Source organism: Rattus norvegicus, chromosome 1 (assembly GCF_036323735.1).
Source record: "Rattus norvegicus strain BN/NHsdMcwi chromosome 1, GRCr8, whole genome shotgun sequence".
Classification (NCBI taxonomy): Eukaryota; Metazoa; Chordata; class Mammalia; order Rodentia; family Muridae; genus Rattus; species Rattus norvegicus.
Genome location: NC_086019.1, coordinates 184,399,729 through 184,420,882, shown reverse-complemented (window position 1 = coordinate 184,420,882; position 21,154 = coordinate 184,399,729). Strand labels below are relative to the sequence as shown.

General features: G+C 39.3%; 1 protein-coding gene across 12 annotated transcripts in view; it reads right to left on the bottom strand.

The window, feature by feature from the left end:
* Nucleotides 1-14,861: 14,861 nt before the first annotated feature.
* Nucleotides 14,862-21,154, bottom strand: part of Abca16 (ATP-binding cassette, subfamily A (ABC1), member 16) — a 179,648-nt gene continuing 173,355 nt past the window's right edge. For all 12 annotated transcript variants that reach the window (XM_039101179.2, XM_039101180.2, XM_039101181.2 and 9 more), the window contains 5 exons: nt 17,875-18,062; nt 17,237-17,407; nt 16,675-16,865; nt 15,496-15,569; nt 14,862-15,015 (listed from right to left, as the gene is read on the bottom strand). In XM_039101179.2, coding sequence (XP_038957107.1) covers nt 14,869-15,015; nt 15,496-15,569; nt 16,675-16,865; nt 17,237-17,407; nt 17,875-18,062 — 771 coding nt within the window. In that variant the 3' untranslated portion in view covers nt 14,862-14,868. The remainder of the gene's footprint in view (nt 15,016-15,495; nt 15,570-16,674; nt 16,866-17,236; nt 17,408-17,874; nt 18,063-21,154) is intronic.

Here is a 21,154-nt window from a genome sequence, read left to right as displayed (position 1 = left end):
AAATTGCCTTAGATGAGATTTGGAATGTCTTAGATCACTGATGCAATAAAAGGCATTGATTTGAAAAGAGAAACACGATTGAATCATAGTAGAGTGTGGAGCATAGTTACAGCATTGAATGTTCTTGATGGCCATTAAAGAGCCCTGACATTTTGGAATAGCTTTATAATATACTATGAAGATATTCAGAATATCAAATAACATACTAAGAAGAGTACAACATATGAAAAGGACTGTGGGGTTCAGATTGTGCCTGCTCTATAAGACTCTTGAACTTTATATGAAAACACAGCATTTCATTATGAAAGGTGTTTCATTCAGTGAGGAAAAAGCAGTAATGAAAATAATGTAAGACATAATAACTTTATCACAATTAGGTCACTGAAGTCTAGGAACAAATAAATCACTTTAGATGAAGAATCATTATACAATTTGTCAAAATAGGAGTAACATAATATTATTCAGTTTAATATTACATACACAAAGAAACAAATACAAACACACACCCATTACTATTTCTCAACATTATTTGGTGAAATACAGTGTTATTTTCCACAAAATATTGTTTGTTGCTTTATTTTTAACTATGATTTTGTAGTTAGTTTTGAGACTGTAATGTAATTGCTTTTTTCTTTATATTTCCTGATTCCAACACACCATTTGTACCTCTCCCTGCACTCCTAAAATGCATATGGGCTCTTATATAAATAACTATTACTGAATGCATATATGTATTTTATATACATATACATTTTGAAATATAAGCTGTAGATACCATCTAAATTTGCATACGTTTATATTCTGATGGTTCATTACTTGGTACAACATGTAGAAAAATCTTGGTTTCTTTCCTTTGCAATGACTACCTCTCCCATGCACCTATATATACTTTCCTGTAAATTGTTATGTAGGGTAAAAGCTTTTTAAGCTTACTACCTTCCGTACCGTCATGCACAGTGTAATGCTTCTTCCTCAGACTGTATTTTTTGAGTCATATTCCCAAGGCTTTTTGTTTTACCTATGCTCCTTTCAGAATATTTGTGTTCACAGCCAACTTCCTCATCCTTTAATTCTCAAGATCTTTCCCAGCAACTTCTGCACTTTTCCCTGTTCCTTGGATGAGGGAAAAAATTTTAAGAGGATACATTCATCTTTATTCCCTTTATCTTTCCTCTAGTAGCATGTAATATAATTTCTAGCAACTTCAATTCTAGTCTTTAGAGGTAAAGCTTCTAGTTGGAGACTAACAAAACTCCTACAATACAGATATAAAACATTTAATCCCCATTTTCTGCCCACTGTCACACATCCCTGGCTGTGAAGTAAGTTTGTTAGTCTGATGCAAAAGTGTGTTAAATAACTTCTTGGGGAATTGTACTTGATCATTGAGCACATTCTCATCAAGGTTCAACTTTTGATGAACATTTACATGGGATCCAAGTATTTTCAAATCATTTTCACATTTTTAAAAACCAATCCACATGTTTCTTTCCCAAATGTCTTTTTCACTGAGTTCTTTTTTTCACTGAATTTAATTTAACTTTTTACCTTTTTATTTCTTCTTTGTGAATTTCATATCATGTATCCACACAGGTTCATTTGATAAAGCATATGCAAAATATTGTGCTGGTTAATTTTTTCACCTTGATACAAATTAGAGTCACTTGAGAGGAGGGAACATGAACATGATTTTAGGGTTTTTCTTTGATCAATGATCAATGTAGTAGGACCCAACCCAATGTGAGTAATGCTCCCCTTAATCCATTAGCCTTTGGCAGTATAGAAAAACAGGCTGAGCAAGCCAGTAATTTTTATTCCTCCATGGTCTCCTTTACTCCCTGCCTAATTTTTCCCTACACCAGACTATAAGTAGGAAATCAAATGAATCCTAAAGTTCCCCAAATTGCTTTGGTTAGTGTTGTAGCACAACAACAGAAATCGACCTCGAACTTGTTGCCAAATTTGATACAAATCAAGGACTGAGTCTTAAGCACAAAATAGTATGATTGAAGTGTTTTCTTAAGTAATTTCTTGTTAATTAAAACCTAATGATCAAAGGAGGCATGGTGGCACTTGACAGTAATTTTCTCAATTGGAAGGATGAGGCAAGAATGGGTTATGAAAAAACAAAGTCAAATTCGAGCTGAGTGATGCTAGATCTCTTCAGTAGTTGTGAGCGTCTGTACCTTTAATATGAATAGAAATATTTTCAAATGTTCTTTGTTTTCGGCTGGGGAGATAGTTCGGTAGTTAAGGGACATTGGTGTTTCCAGGCTCACAAGATGCTACTGATACGCCTCTTTGGTTGTCATTGCCTACTTTTATCTTCATGTACTCACGGACATATGAGTCTCTCCAGCACATACACATGATTTAAAAGTATGGGGGAAACAAAACAAAGACAACATAAGAAACATAAAAAGACAACAAAAATACTTTGAATAAGTTCTCGGATTTCCTTCTTTTTTCTCCTAAGTGAAATTTCACTATCCTATTTTAGGCTTAAATTCAAGAACTCATACTAGTCTTGAACATTCAATTTTTCTGCCCAAGCATCCCTAAGGGATTGTGGTCTGCAACTGCACACTGCACAGGTGTACTTCCTGATGTGAACAAACAACACCACATATAAATCACACAAGGAGAAAACCAGCCACAACTACATAAATGTTCTCTGGGAAGCTGGGTGGCGTTGCTGCCAAATGCCAGTAATCTCTGTAAGGAGGAGGCATATGGGAGGCCTGTAAGTTCATCAAAGGAGTCTTCTGCTACACAGTGAACATATGACTAATATAATGAGAGATTAGTGAATATCTTACAAGTAAAAACAAAGATTCTCTCAGCTTTGAAAGCTTCATTTTCCTATAGTCAATATTGATTAGAAAGTTTGGTGGCTTCTGAAATCTTCTGGAACCAACACCATCACTTGTTCCCCCAGTCATGGGCACTTGTATTAGAATTAAAATAAAAAACTACAGGTTTCCATTAAAAAACTATCTTATATGCTTTTTTTTGTCTCAATCTTTCTTCTTGATAGCTTATCTCTGAATTCTTAATTCTCTTTTACAATGTCAAATTAGATTCTAAGTTTTGGCAAAAGGCTTTAAAACAAAAATTGTCAACCTGTGGGCTAGGACCCCAGGGTGAATTTTTTAATTAAATTATTTCATTTATTTAAATTCCAAATTTTGCCCTCCATGATCCCTTTTCTCGGAGTTATTCACCCCATTACTTCTAGCATAGCCTTTGAGAGTCTATTCCCCCAAATGCCTCTGATGCTCACCCGTGACACACTCCTTACCATCCCCTGCATCAATTTTCCCTGGGACATAAAATCTCTATACAGGATTTGGCACATCTTCTCTTACTGGGGACAAACAATGTCCTCCTCTGCAACATATGTGCTGGGGGAAACAGACCAGCCCATTAATGCTCTTTGGATGCTGTATTAGTTTTTGGTAGCTCTCAGTGATCTAGGTTAGTTGACACTTTAGTTCTTCCTATGGGGTTTCCATACCCTTCATCTCCTTCAATCTTTCCTCTAACTCTTTTGCAGTGATATGTGTCTCAGTCCAATGATTGACTATAAGTATCTGTCTCAGTCAGCTGTTGGTAGAGCCTCACGAGAGATAGTCATGAGAGGCTCCTGTCTGCAAGGACAACAAGGCATCAATAATAGTGTCAGGGTTTGGTGGGCATGCATGGGATGGATCCCATATAGGGCAGGTCCTTCAGTGGCAAAGTTACAGTTCTGAAGGAGGAACTGAAAATTTCTTGGTGGGAATCATTACAATATAGGAATTGTATTAAATGTTTATGGCATTAGGAAGATGGAGAACCACTGCTCTAAAATGACAAGCACTTGTTGGTGTGTGTTTGGTTTCAAGGCTGATCACATTGCATTCTACAGCCAGTTAATAACACTCTGCTTCTGAAGGATAGGTTAAATTTCCACTCCCAGCTGTCCCTAGTTCTTGGTAGTGTTTTGCTTTATGTGGGGGGTGAACATGGAGCCCCACAAAATTTGTTCCCTTTCATGTTCATTAGTACATTGATATTACAGTTTTTGTTATTGTTTCTTCTATCATTTTCTAGGGGACAATGTTTTACAGTAGATGACCTGGTATTCTTTCCACTGCATCCTCAATTATGTTCTCTGAGTCAAAGATGAAGTAGCTGCGATGCAGCTATATTTGGATGTTGGTAGCTATACCTATCTGTGGTTAAATACCTTAAAGAAGTGATTCTCAATCTTCCTAATGCTACAACCCTTGCACCATCACCTGACTAGGCTATGTTATTTGTCCTCAGTGGGAGAGGAAGTGGCTAGCCCTACAGAGTTTTGATGTATCAAGGTGACTGTATATTCAGAAGGTATTCTACCTTTTCACAAGATGATGTGAGAAATGTGGGGAACAGAATATGCCCCTAACCCTCAAGATACTGGAAGGCCCAGGAAGTTTAGAGGCCTGGTGGGGTGGGTAGGGTTGAGTCGCTATGGGATGTAGAACTGTCCAGGGGATAGAACAGGAGGGGAATAAAATCTGGAGTGTAAAAATAAATAAATAAATATTTTTAAAAAGAATATATAAAAGGACAACTCCAAGAGGGGGAAGCAATATGATATAAAGTGAATAAATAAATACATACATACATACATACATACACACACACACATACATACATACATACATACATACATACATTACTTGATTAGTTAGCTAGTTAATGAATGAATGAAAAAAGAAAGCCAATATCACGTGGGAAGAGAGTGGGGTTCCCACAGTGCAAGCAATCCTGAGAGCACAGGGGAGACCACCACTTCTGCTCATATTCCTGGCCCAAGAGAAACCAGCCTGGAGCCCACTGGACAAAGGAACCTATGAGCAATCCGGGACAGGTTCCATCTGGTTTCTGCCTGTGCCAAGAGCTGACCCTCTGACACAGGTCTCTCTCTCTCTCTCTCTCTCTCTCTCTCTCTCTCTCTCTCTCTCTCACACACACACACACACACACACACACACACACACACACACAAATCTCACTGGGAGAAAACAAGTCCCCAGAGTGCTGATAGGCAGACTTACAGAATTCTCAAGCCACTGTCAGAGACAGCAAAACCAGCAAAAAACCACAGATAAACAGACGGCGAAAGACAAGGGTAAGAAACTAACGAACAGAATCCAAGGACACTTGACATCATCAGAACCAAGTTCCCTCACAACAGCAACCCCTGGATGGGGGTGAACACACTGGAAAAGCAAATTTTTGATTTAAAATCACAACTCATGGTGATGTTAGAGGTCTTTAAGAAGGACATAAATAATACCCTTAAAGAAATACAGACAACACAGGAAAACAAGTAGAAACCCTTAAAAAGGAAACACAATAATTCCTTAAAGAATTACAGGAAAACACAACCAAACAGGTGAAGGAAATGAACAAAACAATCCAGGACCTAAAAGTGGAACTAGAAACAATGAAAAAGGCACAAAAGGAGACAACCCTAGAGATAGAAAACATAGGGAAGAGATGAAGAGTCATAGACATGAGCATCACCCACAGAATACTAGAGATTGAAGAGCAAATCTCAGGGTCAGAAGATACCATAGAAAACATTGAAACAACCATCAAAAATAATGTAAAACACAAAGAGCTCCTAACCCAAACATCCAGAAAATCCAGGGCACAATGACAGGATCAAACCTAAGGATCATAAGTATAGAAGAGAGGAAAGACTACCAACTTAAAGGGCCAGTAAATATCTTCAACAAAATTATGGACGAAAACTTCCCAAACGTAAAGAAAGAAATGGCTCATAAATATTAAAAGAATCATACAGAACTCCAAATAGGTTGGAGAAGAAAAGAAATTCCTCTTCTCACATAATAGTCAAAACACCAAATACACAAAACAAAGAAAGAATATTAAAGGCAGAAAGAGAAAGGGGTCAAGTAAAATATAAAGGCAGAACTATCAGAATTACACCAGGCTTTGTACCAGAGAAAATGAAAGCCAGAAGATCCTGGGCAGATGTGACAGAAAAAACCCTAACAAATGCCAAATCAGGCTACTATATTCAGCAAAACTCTCAATTAACATAGATGAAGAAACAAAGATACTGCATGACAAAACAAAATTTACACGATATCGTTCTACAAATTCAGGCCCACAAAGGATAACTCCAACACAAGCAGAGAAACTACACCCCCCCCAAAAAAAAACCCACAAGAAAGTAATCTAACATCAACTAACGCAAAAGAAGATAGTCACACAAACATGACTCCAAGCTCTAACAACAAAAATAATGGGAAACAGCAAGCATTGCTCCCTAATATCTCTCAACATCAATGGACTCAATTCCCCAATGAAAAGACACAGACTAACAACAGAATAGATACGTAAAGAGGACCCAACACTTTGCTCAACAGAGAAAACACATTTCAGTGGCAAAGACAGACACTACCTCAGAGTGAAAGGATGGAAAACAATTTTCCGACCAAGTGGTCCAAAGAAAGAAGCTGCAGTAGCCATTCTAATATCAAATAAAATTAACTATCAACCAAAAGATATCAATAAATTAGGAAGGATACTTCATATTCATCAAAGGAAAAATCCACCAAGATGAACTCTCAATCCTAAATATCTATGCTCCAAATACAAGGGTACCTATACTCATAAAAGAAATCTTACTAAAGCTCAAAGAGCACATTGAATCTCACACAATAATAGTAGGAGATTTTAACTCCACACTCTCATCAATGGACAGATTATGGAAACAGAAACTAAACAGACACATAGAGAAGATATATATATATATCCCTTCTTCTCAGGACCTCATGATACCTTCTTCAAAATTCACATATATATGTACACCAAAACTAGATAAAATTGATGAAGCTAAGAAAGTACATGCTGACAGGAGCTGGATATAGATATCTCCTGAGAGACCTAGCCAGAGCATGTCAAATACAGAGGCGAATGCCAGCAGCAAATCATTAAATGGAGAACAGGACCCCGTTCGAGGAATTAGAGAAAGGATTGAAAGTGCTTAAGGGGCTTGCAACCCCATAAGAAGAGCAATGCCAACCTACCAGAGCTTCCAGGGACTAAACCACTACCGAAAGACTATACATAGATTGACCCGTGGCTCCAGTTGCATATGTAGCAGAGGATGGCCTTGTTGGACACCAATGGAAGGAGAAGCCCTTGGTCCTGCCAAGGTTGGACCACCCAGTGTAAGGGAATGTCGGGAAAGAGCGGGAAGGTGGTGTATATGGGGAGGGGAACACCCTTATAGAAGAAGGGGAGGGGGATGTGGTAGGGGGCTTATGTCTGGGAAACCAGGAAAGGGAATAACATTTGAAATGTAACTTAAAAAATATCCAATAAAAAAGAAAGGTAAATAAAAATATCTAATAAAAAAAGATACATGTCTTCACATTCTATTTGTGGATATCTTCAGGTAACTGTAAAAAGCATAGTCTCTGAAGTTAGCCCTGATGTGAACCCAAACTCCCGTTGTTGTAAGAGATCTAGTAAAAAAAATTGCCTTTCTGATCTTTAATTTCCTGACCTTCAGGAGTCTGTGTAAAGAGGACACCTAAAAATGCAGGCAAATCACAGTATCTGAGCTGCACACTGGGTTGCCAGGTCTAGTGGAAAGGCATCTCCTCCAAGAGAAAAATCAGAAGCGAGTGATATTTAAGGCAGGCCTCAAATGAATGAGGGAAATCTACAGAATTAAAACTGAAAAGTCCTCAAAAGAGAACTATTCAATTAATAGGCACATCTGGTCAGATTATTCATGTATTCCTCCTGAGCTGCATGAGAGTCTCTGTTCAAGGTACTTTTATTTTCTCTTTTTGATATAGGGCCACAGGTACTCCAGATAACTTTGAACTTCATGCGTGTGTAAGGATGGCGTTGAACTGATCCTCCTTCTATCAACCACCTGAGTGCTGGAATTGCAAGCATGTGCTACCATATCTAGCTTGAGGTTATTTCAAGTTTTTTTGTCTGCAACCACCCAAATCATTTTTCACTATATTATTTATATCATAGAGTATCTAATATTTAAACAAGCAATTCCTTTAAAAATATGAGTTGGTAATCAGAGAAAGGACTGGAAGAGCTTGAAGGGGCTTGAAACCCCATATGAACAACAATGCCAAGCAACCAGAGCTTCCAGGGACTAAGCCACTACCCAAAGACTATACATGGACTGACCCTGGACTCTGACCTCATAGGTAGCAATGAATATCCTAGTAAGAGCACCAGTGGAAGGGGAAGCCCTTGGTCCTGCCAAGACTGAACCCCCAGTGAACGTGATTGTTGGGGGGAGGGTGGTAATGGGGGGAGGATGGGGAGGGGAACACTTATATGGAAGGGGAGGGGGAGGGGTTAGGGGGATGTTGGCCTGGAAACCGGGAAAGGGAATAACAATCGAAATGTAAATAAGAAATACTCAAGTTAATAAAGAAAAAAATATGAGTTGGTAAAACATGAAAATATGTTCAAACTCAGTAACATTTAAAGAAATATCGATGAAATCAAAAAGGAATTGTGGAAACAAAATCCCTGTCTTTTCTGGAAAAGTATATTTGTTACAATGCATCAAAAGCCTTGTTAATAGCTGTACCCTGTGAATTAGAAATTTTATTTATAAAACTCATCCTAACTATAGAAAAATTTTAAGTGAATCATAGTATTATTTATAAAAGTCACGATCTGGGGTGAGGGAGCATAGGTCAGTGGTATAACATGTGCTTAGCATGAGTGAGGCCCCAAATTCAATATACTAGCAAAATAAATAAACAAATGAACAAACAAACCAGACTTTAGCTAAAAGTCAAAGAAGAAATAAATAAGTAAATAAATAGTAAAAACCTAAGTGTTCAAGAACAGAACAACCAAATAAACTTGGCACTATAATAATTATGTTACCATTTATAGTATTTACAATATGCCTGACACCATGCCAACATCACAGCAACCTAGAAAATAATGATGTAAGAAAACACAGAATAGAATTTTACCAATTACTCCACAAAAGGTAAATAGAAAACACAGCTGAACATGAGACAGAAGATCCCAAAGGTAAAGAGAGCAGCCATAAAGCAGAACTTACACAGTTCTAAGACTGTTAGAGAAGTTATGAAATTCTGACTATGCACCAATAGTATGACGCATCAACACATATGCATGTCTTAATTCCCCAAACTCTACAAAGTAAAACATATTGTCTATTGTGTGATACTGCTCTAGGGTAGCATCCATCAGTAGAACATGGATTATTATCAATATGCATTTCATGGACTGACATTTTAATTCTTTAAGCCTTTGTAGACTTTTCTTAACTGAAACTATCTCTTTTTTTTTTATTAACTTGAGTATTTCTTATTTACATTTCGAGTGTTATTCCCTTTCCTGGTTTCCAGGCAAACATCGCCCTATTCCCTCCCCCTCCCCTTCTTTATGGGTATTCCCCTCCAGACCCTCCCCCCATTGCCGCCCTCCCACCAACAATCTAGTTCACTGGGGGTTCAGTCTTAGCAGGACCCAGGGCTTCCCCTTCCACTGGTGCTCTTACTAGGATATTCATTGCTACCTATGGGGTCAGAGTCCAGGGTAGGTCCATCTATAGTCTTTAGGTAGTGGCTTAGTCCCTGGAAGCTCTGGTTGCTTGGCATTGTTGTACATATGGGGTCTCGAGCCCCTTCAAGCTCTTCCAGTTCTTTCTCTGATTCCTTCAACGGGGGTCCTATTCTCAGTTCAGTGGTTTGTTGCTGGCATTCGCCTCTGTATTTGCTGTATTCTGGCTGTGTCTCTCAGGAGCGATCTACATCCGGCTCCTGTCTGCCTGCACTTCTTTGCTTCATCCATCTTGTCTAATTGGGTGGCTGTATATGTATGGGCCACATGTGGGGCAGGCTCTGAAGATGTTCCTTCAGTCTCTGTTTTAATCTTTGCCTCTCTATTCCCTGCCAAGGGTATTCGTGTTCCCCTTTTAAAGAAGGAGTGAAGCATTCACATTTTGATCATCTGTCTTGAGTTTCATTTGTTCTAGGCATCTAGGGTAATTCAAGCATTTGGGCTAATAGCCACTTATCAATGAGTGCATACCATGTGTGTTTTTCTGTGATTGGGTTACCTCACTCAGGATGATATTTTCCAGTTCCATCCATTTGCTTACGAATTTCATAAAGTCATTGTTTTTGATAGCTGAGTAATATTCCATTGTGTCGATGTACCACATTTTCTGTATCCATTCCTCTGTTGAAGGGCATCTGGGTTCTTTCCAGCTTCTGGCTATTATAAATAAGGCTGCTATGAACATAGTGGAGCACGTGTCTTTTTTATATGTTGGGGTATCTTTTGGGTATATGCCCAAGAGAGGTATAGCTGGACCCTCAGGTAGTTCAATGTCCAATTTTCTGAGAAACCTCCAGACTGATTTCCAGAATGGTTGTACCAGTCTGCAATCCCACCAACAATGGAGGAGTGTTCCTCTTTCTCCGCATCCTCTCCAGCATCTGCTCTCACCTGAGTTTTTGATCTTAGCCATTCTCACTGGTGTGAGGTGAAATCTCAGGGTTGTTTTGATTTGCATTTCCCTTATGACTAAAGATGTTGAACATTTCTTTAGGTGTTTCTCAGCCATTCGGCATTCCTCAGCTGTGAATTCTTTGTTTAGCTCTGAACCCCATTTTTTAATAGGGTTATTTGTCTCCCTGCGGTCTAACTTCTTGAGTTCTTTGTATATTTTGGATATAAGCCCTCTATCTGTTGTAGGAATCAGAGAAAGAACTGGAAGAGCTTGAAGGGGCTCGAGACCCCATATGTACAACAATGCCAAGCAACCAGAGCTTCCAGGGACTAAGCCACTACCTAAAGACTATACATGGACCGACCCTGGACTCTGACCTCATAGGTAGCAATGAATATTCTAGTAAGAGCACCAGTGGAAGGGGAAGCCCTGGGTCCTGCTAAGACTGAACCCCCAGTGAACTAGATTGTTGGGGGAGGGCGGCAATGGGGGGAGGATGGGGAGGGGAACACCCATAAAGAAGGAGAGGGGGAGGGATTAGGGGGATGTTTGCCCGGAAACCGGGAAAGGGAATAACATGGAAATGTAAATAAGAAATACTCAAGTTAATTAAAAAAAAAAAAGAATCGACAAAGGGGATCTCATAAAACTGCAAAGCTTCTGTAAGGCAAAGGACACTGTGATTAGGACAAAATGGCAACCAACAGATTGGGAAAAGATCTTTACCAGTCCTACAACAGATAGAGGGCTTATATCCAAAATATACAAAGAACTCAAGAAGTTAGACCACAGGGAGACAAATAACCCTATTAAAAATGGGGTTCAGAGCTAAACAAAGAATTCACAGCTGAGGAATGCCGAATGGCTGAGAAACACCTAAAGAAATGTTCAACATCTTTAGTCATAAGGGAAATGCAAATCAAAACAACCCTGAGATTTCACCTCACACCAGTGAGAATGGCTAAGATCAAAAACTCAGGTGACAGCAAATGCTGTCGAGGATGTGGAGAAAGAGGAACACTCCTCCATTGTTGGTGGGATTGCAGACTGGTACAAGCATTCTGGAAGTCAGTCTGGAGAAAATTGGACATTGAACTGCCTGAGGATCCAACTATACCTCTCTTGGGCATATACCCACAAGATGCCCCAACATATAAAAAAGACACGTGCTCCACTATGTTCATAGCAGCCTTATTTATAATAGCCAGAAGCTGGAAAGAACCCAGATGCCCTTCAACAGAGGAATGGATACAGAAAATGTGGTACATCTACACAATGGAATATTACTGAGCTATCAAAAACAATGCCTTTATGAAATTCATAGACAAATGGAGGGAACTGGAAAATATCATCCTGAGTGAGGTAACCCATTCACAGAAAAACACACATGGTATGCACTCATTGATAAGTGGCTATTAGCCCAAATGCTTGATGCATAAAACACATGAAACTCAAGACAGATGATCAAAATGTGAATGCTTCCCTCTTTCTTTAAAAGGGGGAACAGGAATACCCTTGGCAGGGAATAGAGAGGCAAAGATTAAAACAGAGACAGGAGAAACACCCATTCAGAGCCTGCCCCACATGTGGCCCATACATATACAGCCATCCAATTAGACAAGATGGATGAAGCAAAGAAGTGCAGGCCGACAGGAGCCCGATGTAGATCTCTCCTGAGAGATACAGCCATAATACAGCAAATACAGAGGCGCATGCCAGCAGCAAACCACTGAACTGAGAATAGGACCCCCGTTGAAGGAATCAGAGAAAGAACTGGAAGAGCTTGAAGGGGCTCGAGACCCTATATGTACAACAATGCCAAGCAACCAGAGCTTCCAGGGACTAAGCCACTACCCAAAGACTATACACGGACTGACCCTGGACTCTGACCTCATAGGTAGCAATGAATATCCTAGTAACATCACCAGTGGAAGCAGAAGTCCTTGGTCCTGCTAAGACTGAACCCCCAGTGAACGTGATTGTTGGGGGGAGGGCGGCAATGGGGGGAAGGTGGGGAGGGGAACACCGATAAAGAAGGGGAGGGGGAGGGATTAGGGGGATGTTTGCCTGGAAACCAGGAAAGGGAATAACATTCGAAATGTAAATAAATACTCAAGTTAATAAAAAAAACCAACCAAACAAACAAAAAAACCAAACAAACAAAATAAGAAAAAAAAAGAGATTGGGAAAATATCTTTACCAATCCTACAACTGATAGAGGGTATATATCCAAAACATAAAAAGAACTCAAGAAGTTAAACTGCAGGGAGACAAATAACCCTATTAAAAACGGGGTTCAGACAGTGGAAGGGGAAGCCCTTGGTCCTGCCAAGACTGAACCCCGAGTGAATGTAATTGTTGGGGGGAGGGCGGTAATGGGGGGAGGATGGGGAGGGGAACACCCATATAGAGGGGGAGGGGTTAGGGGGACTTTTGCCTGGAAACCGGGAAAGGGAATAACATTCGAAATGTAAATAAGAAATACTCAAGTTAATAAAAAAATGGGGTTCAGAGCTAAACAAAGAATTCACAGCTGAGGAATGCCGAATGGCTAAGAAACACCTAAAGAAATGTTCAACATCTTTAGTCATAAGGGAAATGCAAATCAAAACAATCCTGAGATTTCACCTCACACCAGTGAGAATGGCTAAGATCAAAAACTCAAGTGACAGCAAATGCTGTCGAGGATGTGGAGAAAGAGGAGCACTCCTCCATTGTTGGTGGGATTGCAGACTGGTAAAACCACTCTGGAAATCAGTCTGGAGGTTCCTCAGAAAATTGGACATTGAACTGCCTGAGGATCCAGCTATACCTCTCTTGGGCATATACCCAAAAGATGCCCCAACATATAAAAAAGACACGTGCTCCACTATGTTCATCGCAGCCTTATTTATAATAGCCAGAAGCTGGAAAGAACCCAGATGCCCTTCAACAGAGGGATGGATACAGAAAATGTGGTACATCTACACAATGGAATATTACTCAGCTATCAAAAACAACGAGTTTATGAAATTCATAGGCAAATGGATGGAACTGGAAAATATCATCCTGAGTGAGTTAACCCCTTCACAGAAAAACACACATGGCATGCATTCATTGATAAGTGGATATTAGCCCAAATGCTTGAATTACCCTAGATGCACAGAACACATGAAACTCAAGAAGGATGACCAAAATGCGAATGCTTCACTCCTTCTTTAAAAGGGGAACAAGAATACCCTTGGGAGGGATTAGGGGTCAAAGTTTAGAACAGAGGCTGAAGGACACCCATTCAGAGCCTGCCACACATGTGGCCCATACGTATACAGCCACCCAACTAGATAAGATGGATGAAGCAAAGAAGTGCATGCTTACAGGAACCGGATGTAGATCTCTCCTGAGAGACACAGCCAGAATAAGGCAAATATATAGGCAAATGCCAGCAGCAATCCACTGAACCGTGAACGGAACCCCCGTTGAAGAATTCAGAGAAAAGTCTGAAAGAGCTTGAAGGGGCTTGAAACCCCATATGTACAACAATGCCAAGCAACCAGAGCTTCCAGGGACTAAGCCACTACCTAAAGACTATACATGGACTGACCCTGGACTCTGACCTCATAGGTAGCAATGAATATCCTAGTAAGAGCACCAGTAGAAGGGGAAACCCTGGGTCCTGCTAAGACTGAACCCCCAGTGAACTAGATTGTTGGGGGGAGGGCAGCAATGGGGGGAGGGTGGGGAGGGGAACACCCATATAGAAGGGGATTTGAAGGGGTTAGGGGGATGTTGACCTGGAAACTGGCAAAGGGAATAACAATCGAAATGTAAATAAGAAATACCCAAGTTGATTAAGATGGAGGAAAAAAATTGAAAAGTAAATAAATTAAATAAAAACAATACAATAGTACTAAACAAAAACAATAGCTTACTTTCTACTGGTTAATATACTTTTTCTAAATGACCATACTTCATTCTCTGAACTCTTAAAGGTAGAAAGTGTCAATTCTGGTAAACACAGGAAACCTGAAGTTGAGAGAAAATAAGTAAAGACCTGAGATAAAGAAGCTGGTGAGCGTCAGAGCTAAGAGTTTTGCTCAGTTCATGACTAAGATTTGAAGAGAGTTTTGGAGCTGTGTATGGGAGGCAGAAAGAGAATAAAGCACTAACTTTTCAATTTAAAGCAAAACGAATCTTCATAGTTCAGGTAACTGATAATTCACTGTAGCTTTCAAAGACTGCAAACTCTCTCCATCAGAGTTTTTATCTGTAGACGTATATCACAAGACTTTTATGTATTTGGTGCAGGCAGCAGTCTGAGAAAGAGGGTCACTGATTGGATTTCAAGCTTCCTGTAGCTTTATTTCCCGATAAGTTTTCATTTTATCAGTATTAGCAAAGGTCAGAAAGATTTGTTCCAGGGTTACTTGTTTGACAGAATAGTCTTCTAATTTGAACAGCACTTTAGCTTCCTCCAAAATCTCAAATACCTTAAAAACAGACAAATGAACAAAAAAGGCAAAGTTATCACATAGTATCTCTAGGTGACCCTTCCCCTCTTGACCTTCCCTAACCAGGACAATAAAATAAAAGGCACAAAGCACAAGAGAAAAGGATTGAAAAGCAGGTAGGAAACAGCTATCTTGCCTGCCACATCATTCTGCTTACACATACATTTTAGACAGAAATTCTACATGTAGCCCAGGCTGGACCCAAACTGGAGAGTCTTCTGTCTCAGTCTCCAGAGTCCAGGGACTGTTGGTCTGCCCATCCATGCCTACCTAACCATCACCATTCTCTTGTTGAACATGGCATAATAGAATTTAGGGGTCAGAAGACTCAATTAAATTCAGGAGGTCTTGGGAAAGTAACAAAATTTCTAATTCTTTTCTAATTAGATTCTCATTCCATATGCTTAAATCCCAATGTTTTCTACTAACACATTAGATTGACATGAATTTCACAACCACCTTTCCCCAGCAGATTTCTGTGCTTGGAATATAGTAGCCAATAGTCCCATGAAATTCCTGGAATTTGATGTTACCTAAGAAGAGAAAGATTTTTGACAAGTGAGCCAAAACTTTTTGACGAGGAGAGGATCATAGTGTTTCTTTGTAGTAGTAGTAGTAGTAGTAGTAGTAGTAGTAGTAGTAGTAGTAGTAGTAGTAATATGATAATATTAATAATACAGTTTTATAGTGTTGGCTAGCTTGGAACATACTAGCCAAGATTGACCTGAAACTTGCTATGTAGCCCAGGCTGATCTTGAATTTATGGCAATCCAACTGCTAGTAATCGGAAACAATCTAGATGTCCCTCAACCAAAGAATGGATAAAGAAAATGTGGTACATTTATACAATGAAGTATTATTAAAAAGTATCGTTAAAAATAATTATTATGAAATTTGTAGGCAAATGGATGGAATTAGAAAACATCATCTTAAATGAGGTAACCCAAACTCAGAAAGATAAAAACATGGTCTGTATTCACTTATATATAGACTTGGCCATTAAATAAATAATAATAATTCAATTATAATTTGTAGACCCAGAAAGGTTAGGTACAGAGGAAGGGACTAGGACATGGATCTCCCTGGGAGAAGGAAATAGAATAAATTTTGTGGGTGGACTGGGTGCTGAGAGGGGGCAGAAATGACAGGATCAGGTGGAGAGAGGGAGGGAAGAGAGTTTCGGGAGGGGATAATGGGAGAGGGAGAGGCATTTGAGGGCTGGTACGGAAACCAATAGAAATTTCCTAAAATACATGAAGGTGGTTCTAATGAAGTCTCTAAATAGTGAGGGGGAATGAGCCCTGATTGGCCATTTCTTGTCACCAAACAAAGCTTCTATAACCAAGTGTGGGTTATATATAGCATATTGAATTCTTGGTCAAAGGGAATTTACACAGAACTTTCCCAAACAACTCAGGCTGTTGCTAAGACAATAGGTTGCTCTTCAAAAACTGACAGCAAGGCCCCAGTGTTGAAGACAAATCTTACGCAACTCATAGAAATTCATAGGAAATATTAAAATGAGCTTAGTATAAGGGTTCAATAAATATGGGCAATTCAATGAGAAGTATAATTGAAAACATATAGCAGAGTAATAAACATGACTTAATAGTGATGAATCAACCACACCTAAGTTACCTGGAAAAGTTGATTTAATGAAATCTTTGAACTCTTTTACTTTTTCTTCATCCTTAGCAATATTGATCTTTACTGTTAGAGTGTATACTTGACCAAACCTCTTTCTGACATGCTGGGGGGTGCCTAGGCATGTAAATTTCCCTTTAACCATGATGGCCAGTCTAGAACAGAGGGCCTCACATTCTTCCATTCTGGGAGGAAAAAGAAGACGTCTTAGGAGACTCAGGGAATACATTCAAACAGGTAGGGTTGGAAGTCTTAGACCCGGAAGCCTTGGCATTACACATGGTCACCACTAAGATCATATTTGGGAAGAGGACATTTGGAAATTTAAAGCAGTATATACCCAAATTAAATCTCATCGAATTACCTAACTAGTATTGTCTCTCAGTTGATTGTATCAGTCAACTGAACTCTCACATGTAGCAGGTTCACAAAAAGTTGGTTCTCTGTAGCTCCTATGTTTAGGAAAGTTTACTGACATATAGTCCTGGCTGAAATTAATTTCACCCAATACCCGTTGCAGCTTCTAGTTTCCAGCCAAGCATCTAATGGCTCTTACCTGTGGGAAGTTATGATGATAGCTTTACCAGTCTTACAAACCCATGTAACTGTGTCCCAGAGCAGATGCTGAGCTACTGGGTCCATGCCAGTAGATGGTTCATCCAGGAAGACAACTGAAGACTTTCCCATTAGGGCGATGGCAGTGCTTAGCCTACGTTTGCTTCCGGCACTCCATCATGTGAAGAAAGAATAGTATATGTCATTAACTCATAGAATTATTTATGCGCTTGCCTAGGAAGCGCAAGGCCCTGGGTTCGGTCCCCAGCTCCGAAAAAAGAACCATAGAATTATTTATACATTCAGGATGCTGGAGAAGACTCAAAATTGATGATTTGTGTGTGTGTGTGTGTGTGTGTGTGTGTGTGTGTGTGTGTGTGTGTGTGTGTGTGTGATTTCCATGGAGTTACAGAGATTCTTTTTCTAATGCAAAAATTATTCAAACATGTAACAGGTTAACTCCACCCACGTTCCAAGTGAGATATGATGCTGTTTGCCTACTGTCTGAGCTTGGCAGGGTGCTAGGTTATTTTAGTCACTGCTCCCGTGTGCCAGAGGTAGAGGTGGGCTTTGTGGGCATTCATTCTAACGGTAGAAGTACAGGGGAGTTCATTTGATAGCAATGACACACTGTCTCACCTGTATGTGTAGATAATCTGGTCAGCAATGGGTTCCAGGTGCACTGAATGCAGAAAGGCTTCCACATACTCATTGATGTCTTGCTCTGGGACCCCCCACAACCTAGCATACATGATCAACGATTCCCGGCCTGTCATGTGGTTCAGCACAGATTCAGACTGAGGACAGTAACCAATTCTTGACCTAATCTGAATCCAAAAGGATAACCATGAGTAGTAGATCCATTTATAAATCTCACAGGTACAGGATGTGAAGCTGCTTAACTCATAGCGCTAAGAAAGTTTGATACCCCTACAATTCCTACTAGGAATGGTTTATTCTACTTTTAGCATTTTTATAGATGGAACTCAGTGAATTAAAAGAAGGCATCAATATCACTAGCTGGAATTTCAACATATATGTATTGCATATTATTATGATGTGCCCCCAAATAGGCCTTTGTCTGTTACATGAAGTTGCCTATTCAAACACCTGTTTGAGTGTTTAAGAGAGAGCTAGCTATGTTAATATTTCAATTAAAGTATTTTGTTTACACCAATAGTCAGTGAATTTCTGCCAGATCAGTTCTCTCACAATCAGGTATTATAAGCTACCTGTAAATATACATATATAAACTATATAGAAGTATATATTTTTATGTATTTAGCCAAGTTAGTGTTGAAAGAATTAAGGCAACATATCACTTCATTTGTAATGTAGAATAAAATTTATATTGCGAATTTAGCCTTCTCAAATGCCTGTTAAAATACTTAAAATTCTTCGAAAGAATATAGCAGAATTAAAACTCTCCCATGCATTATTAATAATGTCCAGGTCATAATCTAAAATTATTTGGCCAAACTTGTATGCAAATTAACCACACTTCAGTGCACACAGTAGAAATTGGGGTTCAACCACAATATTTGAATAATCAGAGGCAAATTTTAAAGAAATTCTTACCCCTATCCTTAAATGAGGAAAGAGCTTGTATTTTAGATAAGTAAGAAAACACCACAGAAAATAAAACCACAATAAAGAAACAAATGGAAATTCCTGAGCTAAAACTTATGTTTGGGGGTCTGGGGAGGTGGGATAATTGGTAACATGCTTTTCATCCAAAGCCTGATGACTGATGTCAGATCCTTAACACTCATAAAGAAAGCTAGACCTGGCAGTAGTGAGGGAGAGGTAGATCCTGAGGGCTTGCTGGCCATGAAGCCTAATCAACTGGTGAACTTCAGCTTTAGCAAGAGACTCTGTCTCAAAAATTAAGGTGGAAAAATGATTGAGGAAGACACTCAAAGTTGACCTTTGGCCTTTTCAAACACAAATGTGTGCATGTGTACCCACATGACTATTCATACATATGAACATGTACATACAAATAAAATAATTATGTCAGGAGTAAAAAATTGATCAAGTAAAATTAACATGAAGTCGAATGTATTTTGAAGATTAAAGAATAAACTAGTCAGCATGTATATGTGTACAATCATTCAAATGGAAAATATATAGGAAAATGAAGAGAAACACAGGACCTCTGGGGTGCCAGATCAAAGGGATGAGCATAAGAAACAAACTCATGAGGGGAGTAGGAAGAACATGCAAATGTGTACTTTTTTGAGTATCTCTGTGGCGGGAGCCATGTTGTCTCTCCTGGGAAAGGAGCATGAATGTTCTGTAAATGACTTCCTTGAGGCAAGGACCCTTGGAGTCTTTCTCCTACTTGGCAAGGGCCAGTGAGAATGATAACCAGAATGATTGCATCAGTCCTTTGGAGATGGAGCGATGATTCCTGCTTATTTCAAAGGTCAAGTAAAGACATGAATGATCTCTCGAGACCTTTAAAGAAGATCCCTTATTGGATGGTCCCAAAGTCAATAGGAATGTACGAGGAAAAAAGAAGGGACTTGGCAATGCCAACTACTTCTTCTGAGAACCTAAGCACACCAAGACATTGAAGAGAGGGAAAGTTGAAAACTCAGAGAGACAGGGCCGAAAGGTCAACAATAAAGTGTTCACTCTCAGGATAAGTTAGTTCATTCTTAGGATAAGTTAGTAAGTAAAACTAGCTATGAACTTAAAAAGTCTAAGTTAGATAGAGTCATCTTTGCCTTAGGTAAGGGTTTATACAAAAGAAGGACCAGTCTGAGTTCATGGAGAAGTGTTGTCAGTTTCTGCTCTTTATAGGAAAGTTGCATAGGGTACGACCATAAGGTAAAACTAAGAGATTATGACATAAAAGACAACTTAAAATACATTGTGAGCATACTTAAATAGAAGGTGATAAAACAAAATGTTATATTTCTGTTAAAAGTTTGGATTCAAATTGTCTTTTACTTTGAAACTGCATGTTTGCTGCCAGCCTGTGCACCAACTACATGTGTCTGGCTAAATAGAATGATTTTGGCTTGCAATACAATACTTATTATTATGGCTTACATTATTCAGGTGTGCTTAGTTATCACATAATCATTTGGATTGTAATTTTATACTGCTTAGATTTGGGAAAAGGTTAATCACTGACCACAAGGAAATAAGGGGAACTTAAAATAAATTTTCATAAGTACTAGTTGAGATCCTTGGATAAACAATTACAGGAAAAATCTGAACTGTATGTGTTTGAATGTCTTGAAATTCTGTATAAATAAAGACAGCTGGAGCTATTCCGGACCATTTGCTTGAATGACAGCAAGTGGTCAGAGTCCTCCTTTTTGCTTACTCCACATCTCTGTTCTGTGTTACTGAACTCACCAGATAAGGACTCTGGCATCTCTGGACTGAAGAATTCTAAGAAACTAATAAGGAAAATGCTAACAATTAAGAAATTTATAAAGTGCAGGTGTGGCTGCTGTGTTATGTGTGTGTCAGTAAGGGGCAGAGAGGAGAGAGGCTATGTCTACGTTCTCTCTCTCTCTCTCTCTCTCTCTCTCTCTCTCTCTCTCTCTCTCTCTCCCTCCCTCCCTCCCTCCCTCCCCCAAACTTACATAAAAATAGAGCTGAATCCTTTCAATCCTTTCTGTTTCTTCTCATAAGCACTTTTTCTAATTAGGTGTATTTCAAATTCTGTGTCAGAGCAGGTTATATGTAATAGCTGTTCTCTTTGAGTCCAGTTGGATCTCTTTACAGACATTTTGTTTCATGGAGAGGGATAGTGTTCTTCTATTAAACTCAGCACAGCCTTGGAGTCTGTCAGCTCTGAGAAATGAGGACTTATGTTTCAGGATCCTTAGCTTCCCTCCCCTGTTCTGCAACAAATTGCCTGGCTAACCTCTCTACCAAGACATGGGGTCGTTGGCTG